This window comes from Primulina tabacum, chromosome 2, assembly GCF_025594145.1.
Source record: "Primulina tabacum isolate GXHZ01 chromosome 2, ASM2559414v2, whole genome shotgun sequence".
Lineage (NCBI taxonomy): Eukaryota > Viridiplantae > Streptophyta > Magnoliopsida > Lamiales > Gesneriaceae > Primulina > Primulina tabacum.
In genome coordinates this window covers 39,414,161-39,427,695 of record NC_134551.1, presented here as the reverse complement: position 1 = coordinate 39,427,695, position 13,535 = coordinate 39,414,161, and the positions used below count along the sequence as shown (strand labels likewise).

At 35.8% G+C, this 13,535-nt stretch overlaps 1 protein-coding gene across 2 annotated transcripts; it reads left to right on the top strand.

Moving 5' to 3' along the window:
- The first annotated feature begins 1,629 nt into the window (after positions 1 to 1,629).
- Positions 1,630 to 9,878, top strand: LOC142531851 (MLO-like protein 1). Of its 2 annotated transcripts, XM_075638120.1 has the most exons (14): positions 1,630 to 1,946; positions 2,195 to 2,252; positions 2,369 to 2,592; positions 3,880 to 3,996; positions 4,080 to 4,140; positions 4,402 to 4,496; positions 4,735 to 4,809; positions 4,915 to 5,003; positions 5,286 to 5,335; positions 5,533 to 5,573; positions 8,825 to 9,034; positions 9,122 to 9,189; positions 9,285 to 9,345; positions 9,443 to 9,878. In XM_075638120.1, the coding sequence occupies exons 1-14, from the start codon at positions 1,818 to 1,820 to the stop codon at positions 9,668 to 9,670; spliced, it is 1,506 nt and encodes a 501-aa protein (XP_075494235.1). In that variant the 5' UTR covers positions 1,630 to 1,817; the 3' UTR covers positions 9,671 to 9,878. The 2 variants fall into 2 exon arrangements, with proteins under 2 accessions (XP_075494235.1, XP_075494244.1); XM_075638129.1 differs by lacking the exons at positions 4,735 to 4,809; positions 4,915 to 5,003; positions 5,286 to 5,335; positions 5,533 to 5,573.
- The last annotated feature ends 3,657 nt before the right edge of the window (positions 9,879 to 13,535 follow it).

Genomic DNA, 13,535 nt, shown 5'->3' with positions numbered 1-13,535 from the left:
AAAGGTTGTCAGTGTCCCGAGAAATCATAATGCATGTTAAATAATATGTTTGAACGTTTATAAAGAAAATATGAGATTTTATAATTTATGATAAAGATGTGAATTTAACTGTTAAAATACTGTTTTTAGAAAGTTGTGATATTTTATGATTTAAAAGGAAGGGGAATTTTTTTTTGAAGGATCTGAATTAACTGTGACAAAGAGGATATGATATATGATTTTGGGAATATCGTGAGAGAAAAGGCATCAGAGGGAGCCTGACGATCGTAATTCCATTTTACATCGCTGCCTAGTGCCCGTCCCCATACGCAATGGTGAGCTAAGACTGATCAGTCGACCAGAGGATAAAGGCTAGTCACTTTCAAGGATCAAACTTCACCCAAAATGATAAACAATTGACAGCTTTACGATTTTACGATTTTCGATTTATTTATGAGTACAAGCTTATTTTGAATAAAAATATGATTTAATGCATGTGCTTATATATGTATTATTTGCTACTCATGTTTAGAACGTGCTGAGTAATTAGAGTCACTAAGTTTGAATGCTTCAGGTGATGATGTTATTGAGGGAGGCGCTGATGCTTGAGTGGATCGAGTCCGGCAGTACACTCCCGAAGGCCTTTATTTTTCCGCATTAGAGTTGTGCTAAGTGCTGGGTGCTAAGTGCTAAGTGAAATGATACAGAGTTGTGCTAAGTGCTGTTGAAAAGATATACGACATAAACCAACTGTTTGGAATGAGTGGTTAGGCTGTGAGAAGCAGTTTGTAAAACTCGATGGATATAATCCGATGACACTTCGGTCAAAGGAATAAAATGTTTAGTTTATCATCTGAATTATGTTATATAGACTAAAAATTTTGTGCTGATATATGTATTTAGGCTATATACCTTTAAGAACGAGCTTAATAGGTATAACAATACACGTATCAAGTTCAAGGAGCAAAAGGATAACTTTGAAAAGATGTAAGTAAACAGGGAGCTCAAACAAAAATTTCAGGGGCTAGAGGGTTAGGAATAATTGAAGTTTGAGAAGAGTTATTGTCAATTTGTCCATAAAAATAACCTCCTCAAGTGATAGATAAAGTCAAACATACAAAAAAATTTTAATACAAAATTCCAAAATATCAAAATAATTTTCTAAAATATCAAAAAAAAATACTAACACTGATTGTTTTATTTTTCAATACAGTACGAGGTTACAAATGGGAAACTTGATTGTTTTTTAAATTATTAAGCCCTCACAACATGGGGAAAAAACTTTATCGATTCAAAAAACTTCAAGTAACAAAAGGAGTAGGTCCAAGTTTTGATCCAGTTTGAATGCTATAACATTTTACTTAAAATATAATTATAATTAAGTTAAAACTTCTTAACTTTTAAGTCAAATCATCGATGTTAATAAATTTTTAGTCTTATAAAAATCCATATTTATATTTTTAAACTCTTAAAAATCTAAAAACTTACTTATAACGTTAATAAAATATTTTAGTGACCCTAGTAAGTTTTTCCTGAAAAAGAAAAAGTTTGCACCCAAACACAATTTTCGAGCGACAAATATTTGACGGAACTTTTTTGGACAAGTTTCTTCTATATACGAACAAACCCTTTCCATCATTCAAAACTGGACCCTATTAATTACTCGAACCATTATTATCATAAATAACTTAACGACAGTCAGCTTCTCCGAATCCATTCCCACCGTTGTCGTCGGTCCACCTTTTTAGTTTGAAACGAAAAAAAAAAATTCAAGACTCTCTTCGGGTGATTTGTTGGTGGGTTTTTATTTTCTTGATCTTGAGGAGAAAGGGAGAAAAATGAGCGGGGGAGAGGAAGGTGAAGGGGCATCTTTAGAGTTCACTCCCACGTGGGTTATCGCCGCCGTGTGCACCGTAATCGTCGCCATTTCTCTTGCAGCTGAGCGCCTCCTTCACTACACTGGGAAGGTTCTATTTTTTTTTTGTTATATACATGTATTCATGTTCATGTGATCTTATTTGAAGTTTTTTTTTCTAATTTGAAGTTCGATTACTGAAGGTAATGGGAATGGGGAAGGTTATGACCTCGTTATTGAAGTTTTGATGGGAAATTTGATTTTTTCTTAGAAATTTGTTAGAAAGATTTTATATTTACGCCTTTTTTTCTGAATCTGGGCTGCTTCCGAATGGCGTAACGGTTTGTTAATCGTGCACAGTATTTGAAGAGAAAAGACCAAAAACCACTCTATGAAGCTTTGCAAAAAGTCAAAGAAGGTGAGCGTTTTTTTTTTTTTTGGTTTAATTGTCTAAAAAATTCACACTTCCTTTTGTTCTTCTTTATGAAACTTGAATTGACTTTTGCTTTATAAATCTTATTTTGGTGGTCGTAGAGTTGATGCTGTTGGGGTTCATATCTCTCATGTTGACGGTATTTCAAGCCCGGATAGTTAAAATATGTGTGCCTTCAAATACGATGAAACACATGCTTCCATGCTCGTTGTCTCATGAATCTTCTTCTACTGGAGAAGTACCTGATGCTAGCCCAGATTTGAGTTCACATCACCGCCGTTTGTTTGCCGCAGAAGCGGCTGGCAATGGTTACTGTGCTGCAAAGGTTATTTAATAATCATCCAGTTCCTTTCATTTGTGTCTTGCAGCAAGGTTTAAATAAACTTTAAAGAATAAAACAAGACAGATTAAATAATGCACAAGTATTTATATTTGTACAGTGGCTCAGGGCAAACCAATTCACTAAAAAACTTAACAATTTACAAAAATCAATACTAATGAACAAATAAATGCTAACTCCCTTAACAAGTGAGGGAACAAAGGACATCCAAACATATATATCAAACCTTATAACCAAAACTACGGATGCAATAAACGTGAAGCTGAATTTCTCGAATAGACGACACACTAATCAAAACAGTGATTGGTGTACCGATTTTAATGTTCTCAACACTTCGATACGCTTTGCTTGAGCTCTTTATTAATTCACTGACGTAATTCCTTGCTCTTCCAGTCACGGCTCTCCTCCAACTTAAAAAACCATATGCGTGCAACATCAATGATCTCTTATTTATACACTTCATTTGCCATAAGATTTATTTTTTTTATATTCCTACACAAATATGAAAACAAGAATTTCAGTAGGAAGTAAATTCTTTTGAATAATAGTATAATATCTAGAGATCTTATCATGAATATCATTATTCTAGCAAATCTTATTAGTCTGGAAAAATAAAACTCCATATGTTAATATAATAATATTATCAACATGAAAAATTAATTAAGGAATAAAATATTCCTTTCAGTTTCCTGTATTGGGATGTTTGTTACTGTAGAGAGCCTTTATGTCCTGTCTTTGTCCATATTAGTTGGTAATAGACGTTGGATGTGGCATCTTTTTTGGCTTCACTGTAGTATCATTAGCTATCAGCAATCGTGTTTTGCAATCCTCTCATTTTTTGTATAAAAGAAGACTTTTTCTACATTGGCTTGGAACAAAATTGTTTCTTGGTAAAATTTCAAGTTGTCACATGGGTTATTATCATTTCAGTCGTGACATTTACTTTGATAGCACTTCTATGTATTAAATTAGAACCTATTTGAGATCAACTGTAGTTAGCTGCTTGTAACGGAATATGAGGTAACATAGAAAAAAACGAACAACAATTTAACCACCCTAATTCGTTCATCTTAAGAAAAAACGCTCAGGCACTCAGCCAACTTGTACTATGAAACAAAATCTTCTGAACTGTTGTTTTCTACATATTTTGTTGATAAATGCGTACAGACATCCTTACCTTCGTAAACCACCACAGGTACATACTCACTGAATTCTTGTTCATAAATATCTTTGTTAAATTTTCTAATTATATTCTTCTTTATCTTTACGCAGAATAAGGTTCCTTTGTTATCGCTTGAAGCATTACATCATCTTCACATATTTATCTTTGTTCTAGCAATCGTCCATGTGACATTTTCTGTTCTCACTGTTGTATTTGGAGGGGCTAAGGTTGGTAGTAACTTTCTCATTAAGTTTGATATGTATGGATTCTATCGTTTGTAATATTTCCTCAAAAATATAAATATTTTTAGATACGGCAATGGAAGCACTGGGAAGTGTCTATAGCTAAAGATAATCATAGTGTTGGAGAAGGTATAAATTCATTGTTCTCAAGATTTAATACCAACTTTTGTGGCCTAGAAATTTTGGAGCTCGTGAATAGTATGATTGATTTTTTAAAATTCTGCAACTGGTGAAAAATAATTTTTTTTATACTGGAGTAAAGGTTATTTGCAATCTATGCTGTTGGCATTCGATTACCTAACTTTAAGCAAGCAGCTAGATTATTCGTGAAATGTGAGGTTTCGGGTCAATTATACCGGTGCCAAGAAATAATGTTTTGGCAATGTGCAGTTTTGAAGCCTAAGTTCACCAATGTCCATCAACATGATTTCATCAAGAAGCGGTTTTTGGGCCTTGGGAGGCATTCAGTCTTGTTGAGCTGGTTGGTAAGTTAAATTTTCATGAAATGTTTCCCACATTTTATGGTATATCAATCATTATTCGTTAATTTATTTATGTGAAGTTGAAAAAACTCTGCTAGAAATTGCTGCACCTGATTATGATGACTCTTGATTACTCGTCTTTTTTATGTTTTTCCATTCATTGATTAGTTGACTTCTTGCATTCCCTGTTTCCGTTCCTGAGATTGCTGAATGTTGATTTCTTATTTGGTTAATGTCTCAGCATTCCTTCTTTAAGCAATTCTTTGGATCTGTAACCAAAAGCGATTATACTGCTCTCCGACTTGGTTTTATAATGGTTTGTGCCAAAGCTCTTAGTCATCAATTCATGAGCTCGGTTATGTTTTATTCTTCTCTACATCTTTGAGCTAATTCCTTACATAGTACTCGTACATTGTTGCAGACACATTGCAGAGGAAACCCAAAGTTTGATTTCCATAAGTACATGATACGTGCTCTTGAAGCAGACTTTAAGACTGTTGTTGGTATTAGGTATTTATCTGAGGAAAATTTTGAAAAATAACCTTGATCAAACTAAAATTTTAAAAATGACAATCTTCAAGTGTATCTGTGTGTTTTCAATACACTTGATTGGGTTAGTTTTCAAAAAAAAGATTTCACCAGGTTATTTTGCTAACTATCCCGGTATTTGATTGCTGAAAGAGCGAGTAATGTTGGTGCCTATCCTTGAACCCTGTGGCATGCTTAGCGTTAAATTTTTCTTTTAAAGGCGCCATTCTTTGGCTACTAACATATGTTTTTTATCTATTACAGTTGGTATTTGTGGATCTTTGTCGTCATCTTCTTGTCGTTGAATGTTAATGGTATGCATTTCAAATATCTTTCTCGACACCAGATGGTGGGAAATTATTCATGCATATTTTATGTTTTCTTAATAACCATTGCTATTTTTATTTCAATGTAACGTGGAAGTTGCTGTATTAATTAGCTCTGAAAATATAGTAACTTGAGGGGCACTGTGGTGATCGGTAAACATGAATATACATTTTTTGAATTGCAGGTTGGCATACTTACTTTTGGATTGCTTTTTTTCCTTTCTTTGTAAGTATCTCTGACAAATGTTACTCCTGCCACATACTTGTCCTCTGTAAGGAATTGGAAGGAGTTATATCAGTTCATAAAAATATGTTTATCTTTCATATTGACCTTGTTGCAAATTTCCTTCTGATTAATGTGCAGTGCCTTTGGCATATTATTTTATTGATGAATTTATTCAGTGGCTTTGGTCCACTTGCTTGTGGTACTCTTATTTTCTGTAATTATGTTTGTGCTTACAGAACTAGCTCCCTCTTATTTTAGTGAAGCAGAGAGTTCACAAAAATAGAATTTCCCCGTCTAATTGCAATTGTTTAGCTACCCGCCTTTTTAGTGTTGGGACTTCGTGTTCTCGCACCCAAGACGTAGCGGAAGTTTAAAATTTTTTTTCTTAGACGTCGTGTGTTTAAAAACATTCATAGGGTGCTTAAGAATTATACCTTTGCATTTATTACGCTGTATTCCAAACTATTCCGGTTTTTACGCGGAGATAGCCCTTCTTGTAAATCTTTACGAACGGCTCTTCTCCCTTGATCACCTAATTAGGTCCACGATCAAAAACTGTCTTCCTGATTTGGTTTGCACTAGAAATCCAAATGATTTGTGCGTTGAGACTATAGTCTCCGAATTTCCAAAATCCGGAAATGGTGCAACGACGGAGGCGCGGGGATGGAAAAACCAAAGGGCCGAAAATTTTCCTTCAAAAATGAAATAGTAGCCGAGAGGTTTTCAAGGGAGTAGAGAAATTTTGTGAGTTTTTGTGTGCAAAAACTTAGGTTAATAACTATGAGTCATAGTGGTGCAAAAACTAGGAACCTGTTAGGTTAATAACTATGTGCAAAATACATGATATAATAATATCATATACACATGTTTTATATCATCATATAAAATATATACATGTATATGTATATTGAATTAAATAACCATTATTTAATTTATAAACTAACATTTTGGTTAATTTAATTCTAGATTCCTCTAGAATATTTATGGGAATTTGTGCATATTAGTAGTCACTACTACTAGCACAATCATTTAATTAGTAAATTCCAAATTCACAAAAAAGTGATTCTGAACTCATTATAAACCGATCGACGATCCGAGAGCGCCGATGTACCAAAGATACAAATCTTGTTCATATAATGAAAATAATAAATTTCGAAGATCAAAATTTTCATTTACTAAATTTGGCAGCTGCCAGTTTTAGTGAACTCCTTCACAAAACAGGCTGTTCCACTCTCCTTCCTTATTTAGCAATCATGCCAACTTTCATTTCTTCCATTCTATGGAATCACTCATAAACTCCTTTATCAGTTTCCTGTTTGATCTCCATCAAACTATAGTCGCCAAATTCCAACTCCTTGAAATTTGATTATCTCAACGGGAACACAAAATTTGATACTTGTGTGACCCTCAATGGTTCAGAGATACAGCTAGCCGTGGGTTCACATCTCCATGTGATTCAGAATAACATTTATTCTTATTCGGGGTTATCTTAGTTAGCCCCATTCTTTTATCACATTTATTCTTATTCGAGCTTATCTTAGTTAGCCCCATTCTTTTCATCAACACCTTGATCAAGAATGTCATAACTCATTTCTGATTGCACCCATCGGATCATGGTAAGAGCGTCTAGTTGCATCGGCTCATGATCCCTTAGGTATCACTGATAGTGCCCGCAAGAACCTTTAGTCATGGTTAGCGTACAGTTCGGTCCCTTCAACGCATATATCCTGATCGAATCTACAACCATTGGTATATCAAGAGTTGCATATGAATTCGATAATGATGCGATTTATCTTTGAGTACTAATAGTGGCATGGTATGTGCAACTAGGAAAAATACATTTCCCTGAAGCACATTTCTTGTTCTGGCCAGAGATTCCTTGCACTATCAACTCATTAGATCACATAGGATATCATCACCCGTAGGCGAACGGTGAATCACTGCCTACAATGCATTTGCTGCTACGTATTTTGAAATTACACCCAACCTCGCCACCTGACGACCCTCGATGTAGTCGGTAAACGGATCAAAGTGCATGCTAGTACGTATAGCCCCTACATTGTCCCAGGTCAAAGGACTAATGGTATGCAACCATGACTGCGGACTATTCCACTCGATAAGTGAGAACCACTTGGACAGTCTGAGTGAGGGTTTTTTAGTGCATCATCATATGATCACCCATTCGTGTGAATGGACATATCCATGCCCTTGCCAATGAAACATGGCGTTTACACCACAGATGCTAGTCTCAAACTCGAGCTACTTTTATCCTTGTTTTAGGCGGTTGAATTGACTAGGAACCTGTTTAGAATATACGGTACACTTCCTAATGAGTTTTATGATCTTACGTTGCGACGCAGACCTCATGGTACCTATTGTATATTCAAAGACTTTATCTATGCAGCTTGCATGGGTATACAGATAAAATATAATGTCTTAATCGAATGAAATCATAAAATATTATTAAAATAAAGATTGTTTTACATTACAGTCAATAAAAGCCCGAGCCACAAGTTGGCTTGCTGGGCACCTACTCTAACATTTAGGACATCCTCAAATGATATTTTGTTTCCTAAAACGGTAAGTTTCTTTCGAAAATGGTGTCTTTGTAAGAAAAATGACTCATATCAAAAAGAAGGAAAAACGTGTAGAAAATAGCGACGACTATAGCCTACAATTTTGAAAAACGATACATGCACCGCCTCAACTTTAGAAAATTGAGGCACGCATGCGCCTCTTATTTTGACTCTTGGGCTCCCGATAAACTCATCGATGGTATGAGAAACAGCTATAATATTGGTGATTGATGTCCCTAAGCACACAGCTCATAAGAAAAAAATACACCATCCACAGAGAGTGTTGGAGTATTTAGAATGAATCAATTGGAGGAAAAACAGAGAAATTATAAATTTTCAATGACCGGAGTTAATGCTCGATCTACTTCCGTATATTATTTATCATGTTTATAAATATGTTGAAACATGATTTTTGAGAAAAATTCTGAAAGTATTTTCTGTCAAAGAATGATTTGGCACATTCTATTTCCAACAACTAGTGTTGATTAATTGATTGTAGAAATTTAAACAAAATCGAAAGTTTTTGCTTTTGTTTTCTGCTATCCCTAGAACTTGTTTCAGTGCAGAATGATGACTTGTTCAAAACGGCTCAGAGGGATTACTATATCACGGCATCCTTGATTTTGGTTCATTTACATCAAATTAAATGTACACGCATGACCGCTTATGTTGCAGCTTCTACTGGCTGTTGGGACCAAGCTAGAGCATATTATATCCCAGTTGGCTCATGAGGTAGCTGAGAAACACGTAGCCATTGAAGGCGATTTGGTTGTGCAACCATCCGATGATCACTTTTGGTTCCGCCGGCCTCAGTTGGTCCTTTTCTTAATTCATTTTATTCTCTTTCAAAATGCTTTTGAGATTGCTTTCTTCTTCTGGATATGGGTACGTTTATTTTCATGAACTCAATTTTAGAATGGAAAGTTCAATTGTTTATCACATAAAAAACGCCGAAATCTTCGTTGCCTCTAGGTTCAATTTGGTTTTGATTCCTGTATAATGGGACAAGTCCGCTACATTGTTCCTAGGCTCATTATCGGGTAAAGACTCCTATTACTTTGTGGCTTCTGGTTCTGTGATGCGTCCGAAGTATGTTTGACATTCCAAACCTTATTCCTTTTCTTTGTCATTTAAGTGTGTTCATTCAGATACTTTGCAGCTACAGTACTCTACCACTCTACGCCCTTGTTACACAGGTAAGAGCTTTTTCTACATTTTCTCCAACAGTATAATTTCATTTGATAATCTGGAACTGAGATTGTGCCTCGACTCACTCTTGTTCTTGCGACACAGATGGGAACCCATTTCAAGAAATCGATATTTGACGAGCACGTGCAAGCTGGGCTTGTTGGTTGGGCACAGAAAGCCAAGAAAAGAAAAGGGTTGAAGGCTGCAATTGATGGCTCGACTCAAGCTGGGTCGACTGATGGTTCTGCTGTGAGGTCATTACAGATGGTTGGCATTGGACGCAAGGAAACAACAACACCGCCTGCTGAAATTCAACCTTCAAACGGTCCTTGAGAGTTCGGGAATTTCGAAAATTCTTGGTTTGTTTAATATCTTTGGAGGTTTGGCCAACTTGGTGATGTGGATTCTTGTTGGATCAGGGCAATGTTGTTGAGCGACTCTAGTGAAAAGATTATAGATACATGTTTTAATGAGTGACCAGATATGATGCATGGGAAACTCCATTCAAAACAAGAAAGTAATGCTTGGTTATAATATTTGGGATATTATATGTGAAACGTCTGCCATTCGTTTTGCTTATAGAATATTAGAATTTTTTTTTCTCCTTCAACTTGATAATTCGAAAATACACATATATATATACTTTAAAATACCTTGACATCATTTTAAAATAAAACAACCAACTAGTATTTGAAAAGTCAAAAAAAATCGTCAAAACATGAAATCGTTAAATGTCTTACCAAATTTAAAAAACAATAATTTAAAAAGTATAGCACATACTAAATTTTTCAAAAATCCCTCAAGACATAAATAAAAAGTCGTAAAAATCTTTTAAGATAATCATAAACATAAATGCGGAAAAGTAGAAGCGCTGGTTCACGGGTCATGTGCACCTCCAGTCTAGCCAGATCAGGCATCCAAGCCTCCCTCAACAATATTATCATACTCATCTGCATCAATAACACCTAGTGAGTCTAAAGACTCAACACATCATATTCTTGATACCAAATAATACGTATAAAACCACAAGCAACAGTGAAAATATTTTTACGTAACAGTGCCATTTTCATGACATGCATAACTTCAAAACATAAACATTTTTGTAACCATTTTTCATATCGTCTTCAACATATTCATATACATATTATAATCAACATATACGTATTCTTTTTTTCCTTTCGTTGAATTCAGATCGTTGATTGTGACTTTCGTGTTCGTCTACGTGTTGGGCGATAGATCCATCTGCATATAACCACAGTACTGGGCGGCAGGGAATCAGCAACACTCTCATAGGTCAACTGAACGTTGACCTTACGTATTAACATATCATCGTATACATATTCGTATCCATGGAAATACGATCGTCGGGCTCTCACTGGGACCGTCACCCTCACGATATCTCTAATATATCATCGTATTTGTCACAATTACTTCACTGCCTTCAACGTTTCATATTCTCATCACTTTATAAAATTTGAACATACATATAAAGTTTTTCTGTTAAACCAAGTATGCAACATATCTTTTAACGTTATCGTTTTATCATAAAAATCCATAAACTTTTGAAATAAACATTTTAACATATAAAAATCCTTAAACATTTAAAATAAACATATTAGCATATAAAACAGCATTCAGAGCACTGCCATGACGTTTACTAATTTTCGGGTGTAAAATTACCGTTTTACCCCTAGACGTCAAATTCCTCGAATTTGACTTTTTCTTAATTTCATTAATTCTAACATGTTTCAAATAATTATTTAAGCCAAAATTAAAATTTGCATAATTTTATTTAGCTTAAATATTAGACTTTTTAATTAATTCATAATTAGTCGTTTTGAAGGCGTGTTAATCCCGAAAAATTCCACACTTCAATATAAAAATTCTAAATTCAAAACTTAGACTTTTAATATTATTTTAGCCCTCGTGAACCAAGACTCGACCCCCGTGAGCCGTGTTTCGATTAATTTGCTCAAAGAAAACCCTAACTTGACCCATAAAAGTTAGCCCCGAGCCATGGTCCAATTTTCACGAGCCACCCTCGAACCATGCTGGACCAAACCCTGACCAATCCCTCTGGACACCCTCCTGGACCCTTGGAACCCACTGACTAGACCCCTAGCTCAAAACTGAAGGCACACAACAAGCTGCAAAAGTGGCCGAGAACTCCCTATAGACATAGGACCCTTCATGCGCGCCTAGGACCTAACCCACAGAGCCATCTCTTGAACCAGCCCTTCAAGCACCTTCCTAGGACGCTAAGGATGAACCCTAGCCTAGCCTAGCCCTAAGCCCTCGGGCCGGGCCATCTACCCTGCACAAGCCCCGTATCCCTGTGCGTCTCTCCTTGGAGCTCTCGGGTGGGAGTCCTTGCTTGCTAGGACTCCTCCCAGCCCTCTTGATGCTAGGACTCCCTCTCTGACCCCTCACGAGACTCTAGCCCAGCCATGGTCCAACCGAGACCCAAGCCAAGAAAATGACAAGGAACCCGAGCCTTCGACCCCTAGATAGCAAGGGTGGTTCCAACTTTGATTTTTGTGTTGTGCAGCCTCTAGGAGGTGTTCTTAGGACCCTAACGCATGTAAAACAATGCTTGATCATAACCTAAATCATGGCAGCCCCTTAACACATATTAAATATGATTTTTGTGTCAAATACAAGCCAAAAAAATTTGACATATGCCATAAAACCGAAAATATTTCAAGTTCCCACTTGTTTTCCATGAAAATTGATTTTAAATAATTACTATGGCATGAATGATGTGTAAAAAGGCCTTTGCGTATATAATGCACGAATTTTCGATGACGATTGCGAAGAACGGCGACGACAACCTAGGCTTGATTTTCCTTGAAGCTTTTCGAATTTTCCTCTCAATTCTAACTTGTGTGTGCCGTGTAACTTTGAGAAGAGTTTTGGGGCGAAAAAAAATCTGAAAGTTGCATGAGTTTACGAGGGTTCGGGGTGGGGTTTTGTACATTATATATTTTAATTAACCACTAAACAAGTTTAGGCCCATTAGTGGAGTTTAATAAGACCCATTAGTGTTTAATTAAAATATTAAAATTATTTTGTTTAAATAAGTTTGTGAATTTATTAGCCGGGTTGCCAAAACGTTCCTATTTTTGTTGAAAAACTAACACCGATAAAATTTAAATAATTGAAAACAATTATTTGATAAAAACATTTTTACATTTTACAGCTCTCGATCTCCGTTCCTCGATCGCAACTCGAATAATCCTTAAAAATATATTTTAATGCATGTAAGTAGAAAACTACTTAACACGTCATGTAAACATGCCACATAATCAATTAATCAATTAAAATAATTTAATTAGCCATTTTCATATTTCCTAGATTTGCATGCAGTTGAATTACGTCGTCTTAATTTTGGACCTTACAATTCCTCCCCCCCTTAAATAAAATTTCTTCCTCGAAATTAGAACTTACCGAATAGCTTCGGGTATCGACTCTTCAAGTCCCTCTCGGTTTCCCAAGTGACTACTTCTTCCGAGTGATTCAACCACTTGACCTTGACCATTGGAATGACTTTGTTATGCAGTCTTCTCTCTTTCCTTGCCAAGATTTGGACATGTCTTTCTTCATATGTCATATTTGGAGTCAATTTTAGAGGTTCATAATTTAGCACATGTGATGGATTCGACATGTACTTCCGCAGCATCGAAATATGGAACACACTGTGAACTCCAGAAAGTATCGGTGACAGTGCCACTCTATAAGCTAGTGTCCCAATCCTCTCTAAAATCTCAAACAGACCTATAAATCTTGGACTAAGCTTGCCTTGCTTGCCAATACATGATTTCCCACTGCAAACTCTAAGTCTCTTCGTCTCTTGTCAGCATAACGCTTTTGTCGGCTTTGTGCAGTTTTCATTCTCTCACGAATTTTGACTACAAGCTCGGCAATCTCTTCAATCACATCCGAACCAATCTCCATTCTTTCACCAACCTCGTCCCAATGAATAGGAGATCTACATTTTCTTCCATAAAGTTCCTCAAAAGGAGCCATCCTAATTGATAGCTGTTATTGTAGGTGAACTCCACTAGAGGTAATTTTGGTTCTCAATTGCCTTGGAAATTGATCACACAAGCTCGCAGTAGATCTTCTAGAATTTGTATAACTCTTTCGGACTGACCATCAGTTTGAGGATGGAATGCTGTACTGAATAATAACTTGGTCC

Excerpts from the sequence above, each read along its gene's own strand:
- LOC142531851 (XM_075638120.1), top strand. The coding sequence starts at position 1,818 with ATGAGCGGGGGAGAGGAAGGTGAAGGGGCATCTTTAGAGTTCACTCCC. Across the intron at positions 4,497-4,734 it reads CAGTCTTGTTGAGCTGGTTG|CATTCCTTCTTTAAGCAATT; the intron begins GTAAGTTAAATT and ends TTAATGTCTCAG. Across the intron at positions 4,810-4,914 it reads TCCGACTTGGTTTTATAATG|ACACATTGCAGAGGAAACCC; the intron begins GTTTGTGCCAAA and ends ACATTGTTGCAG.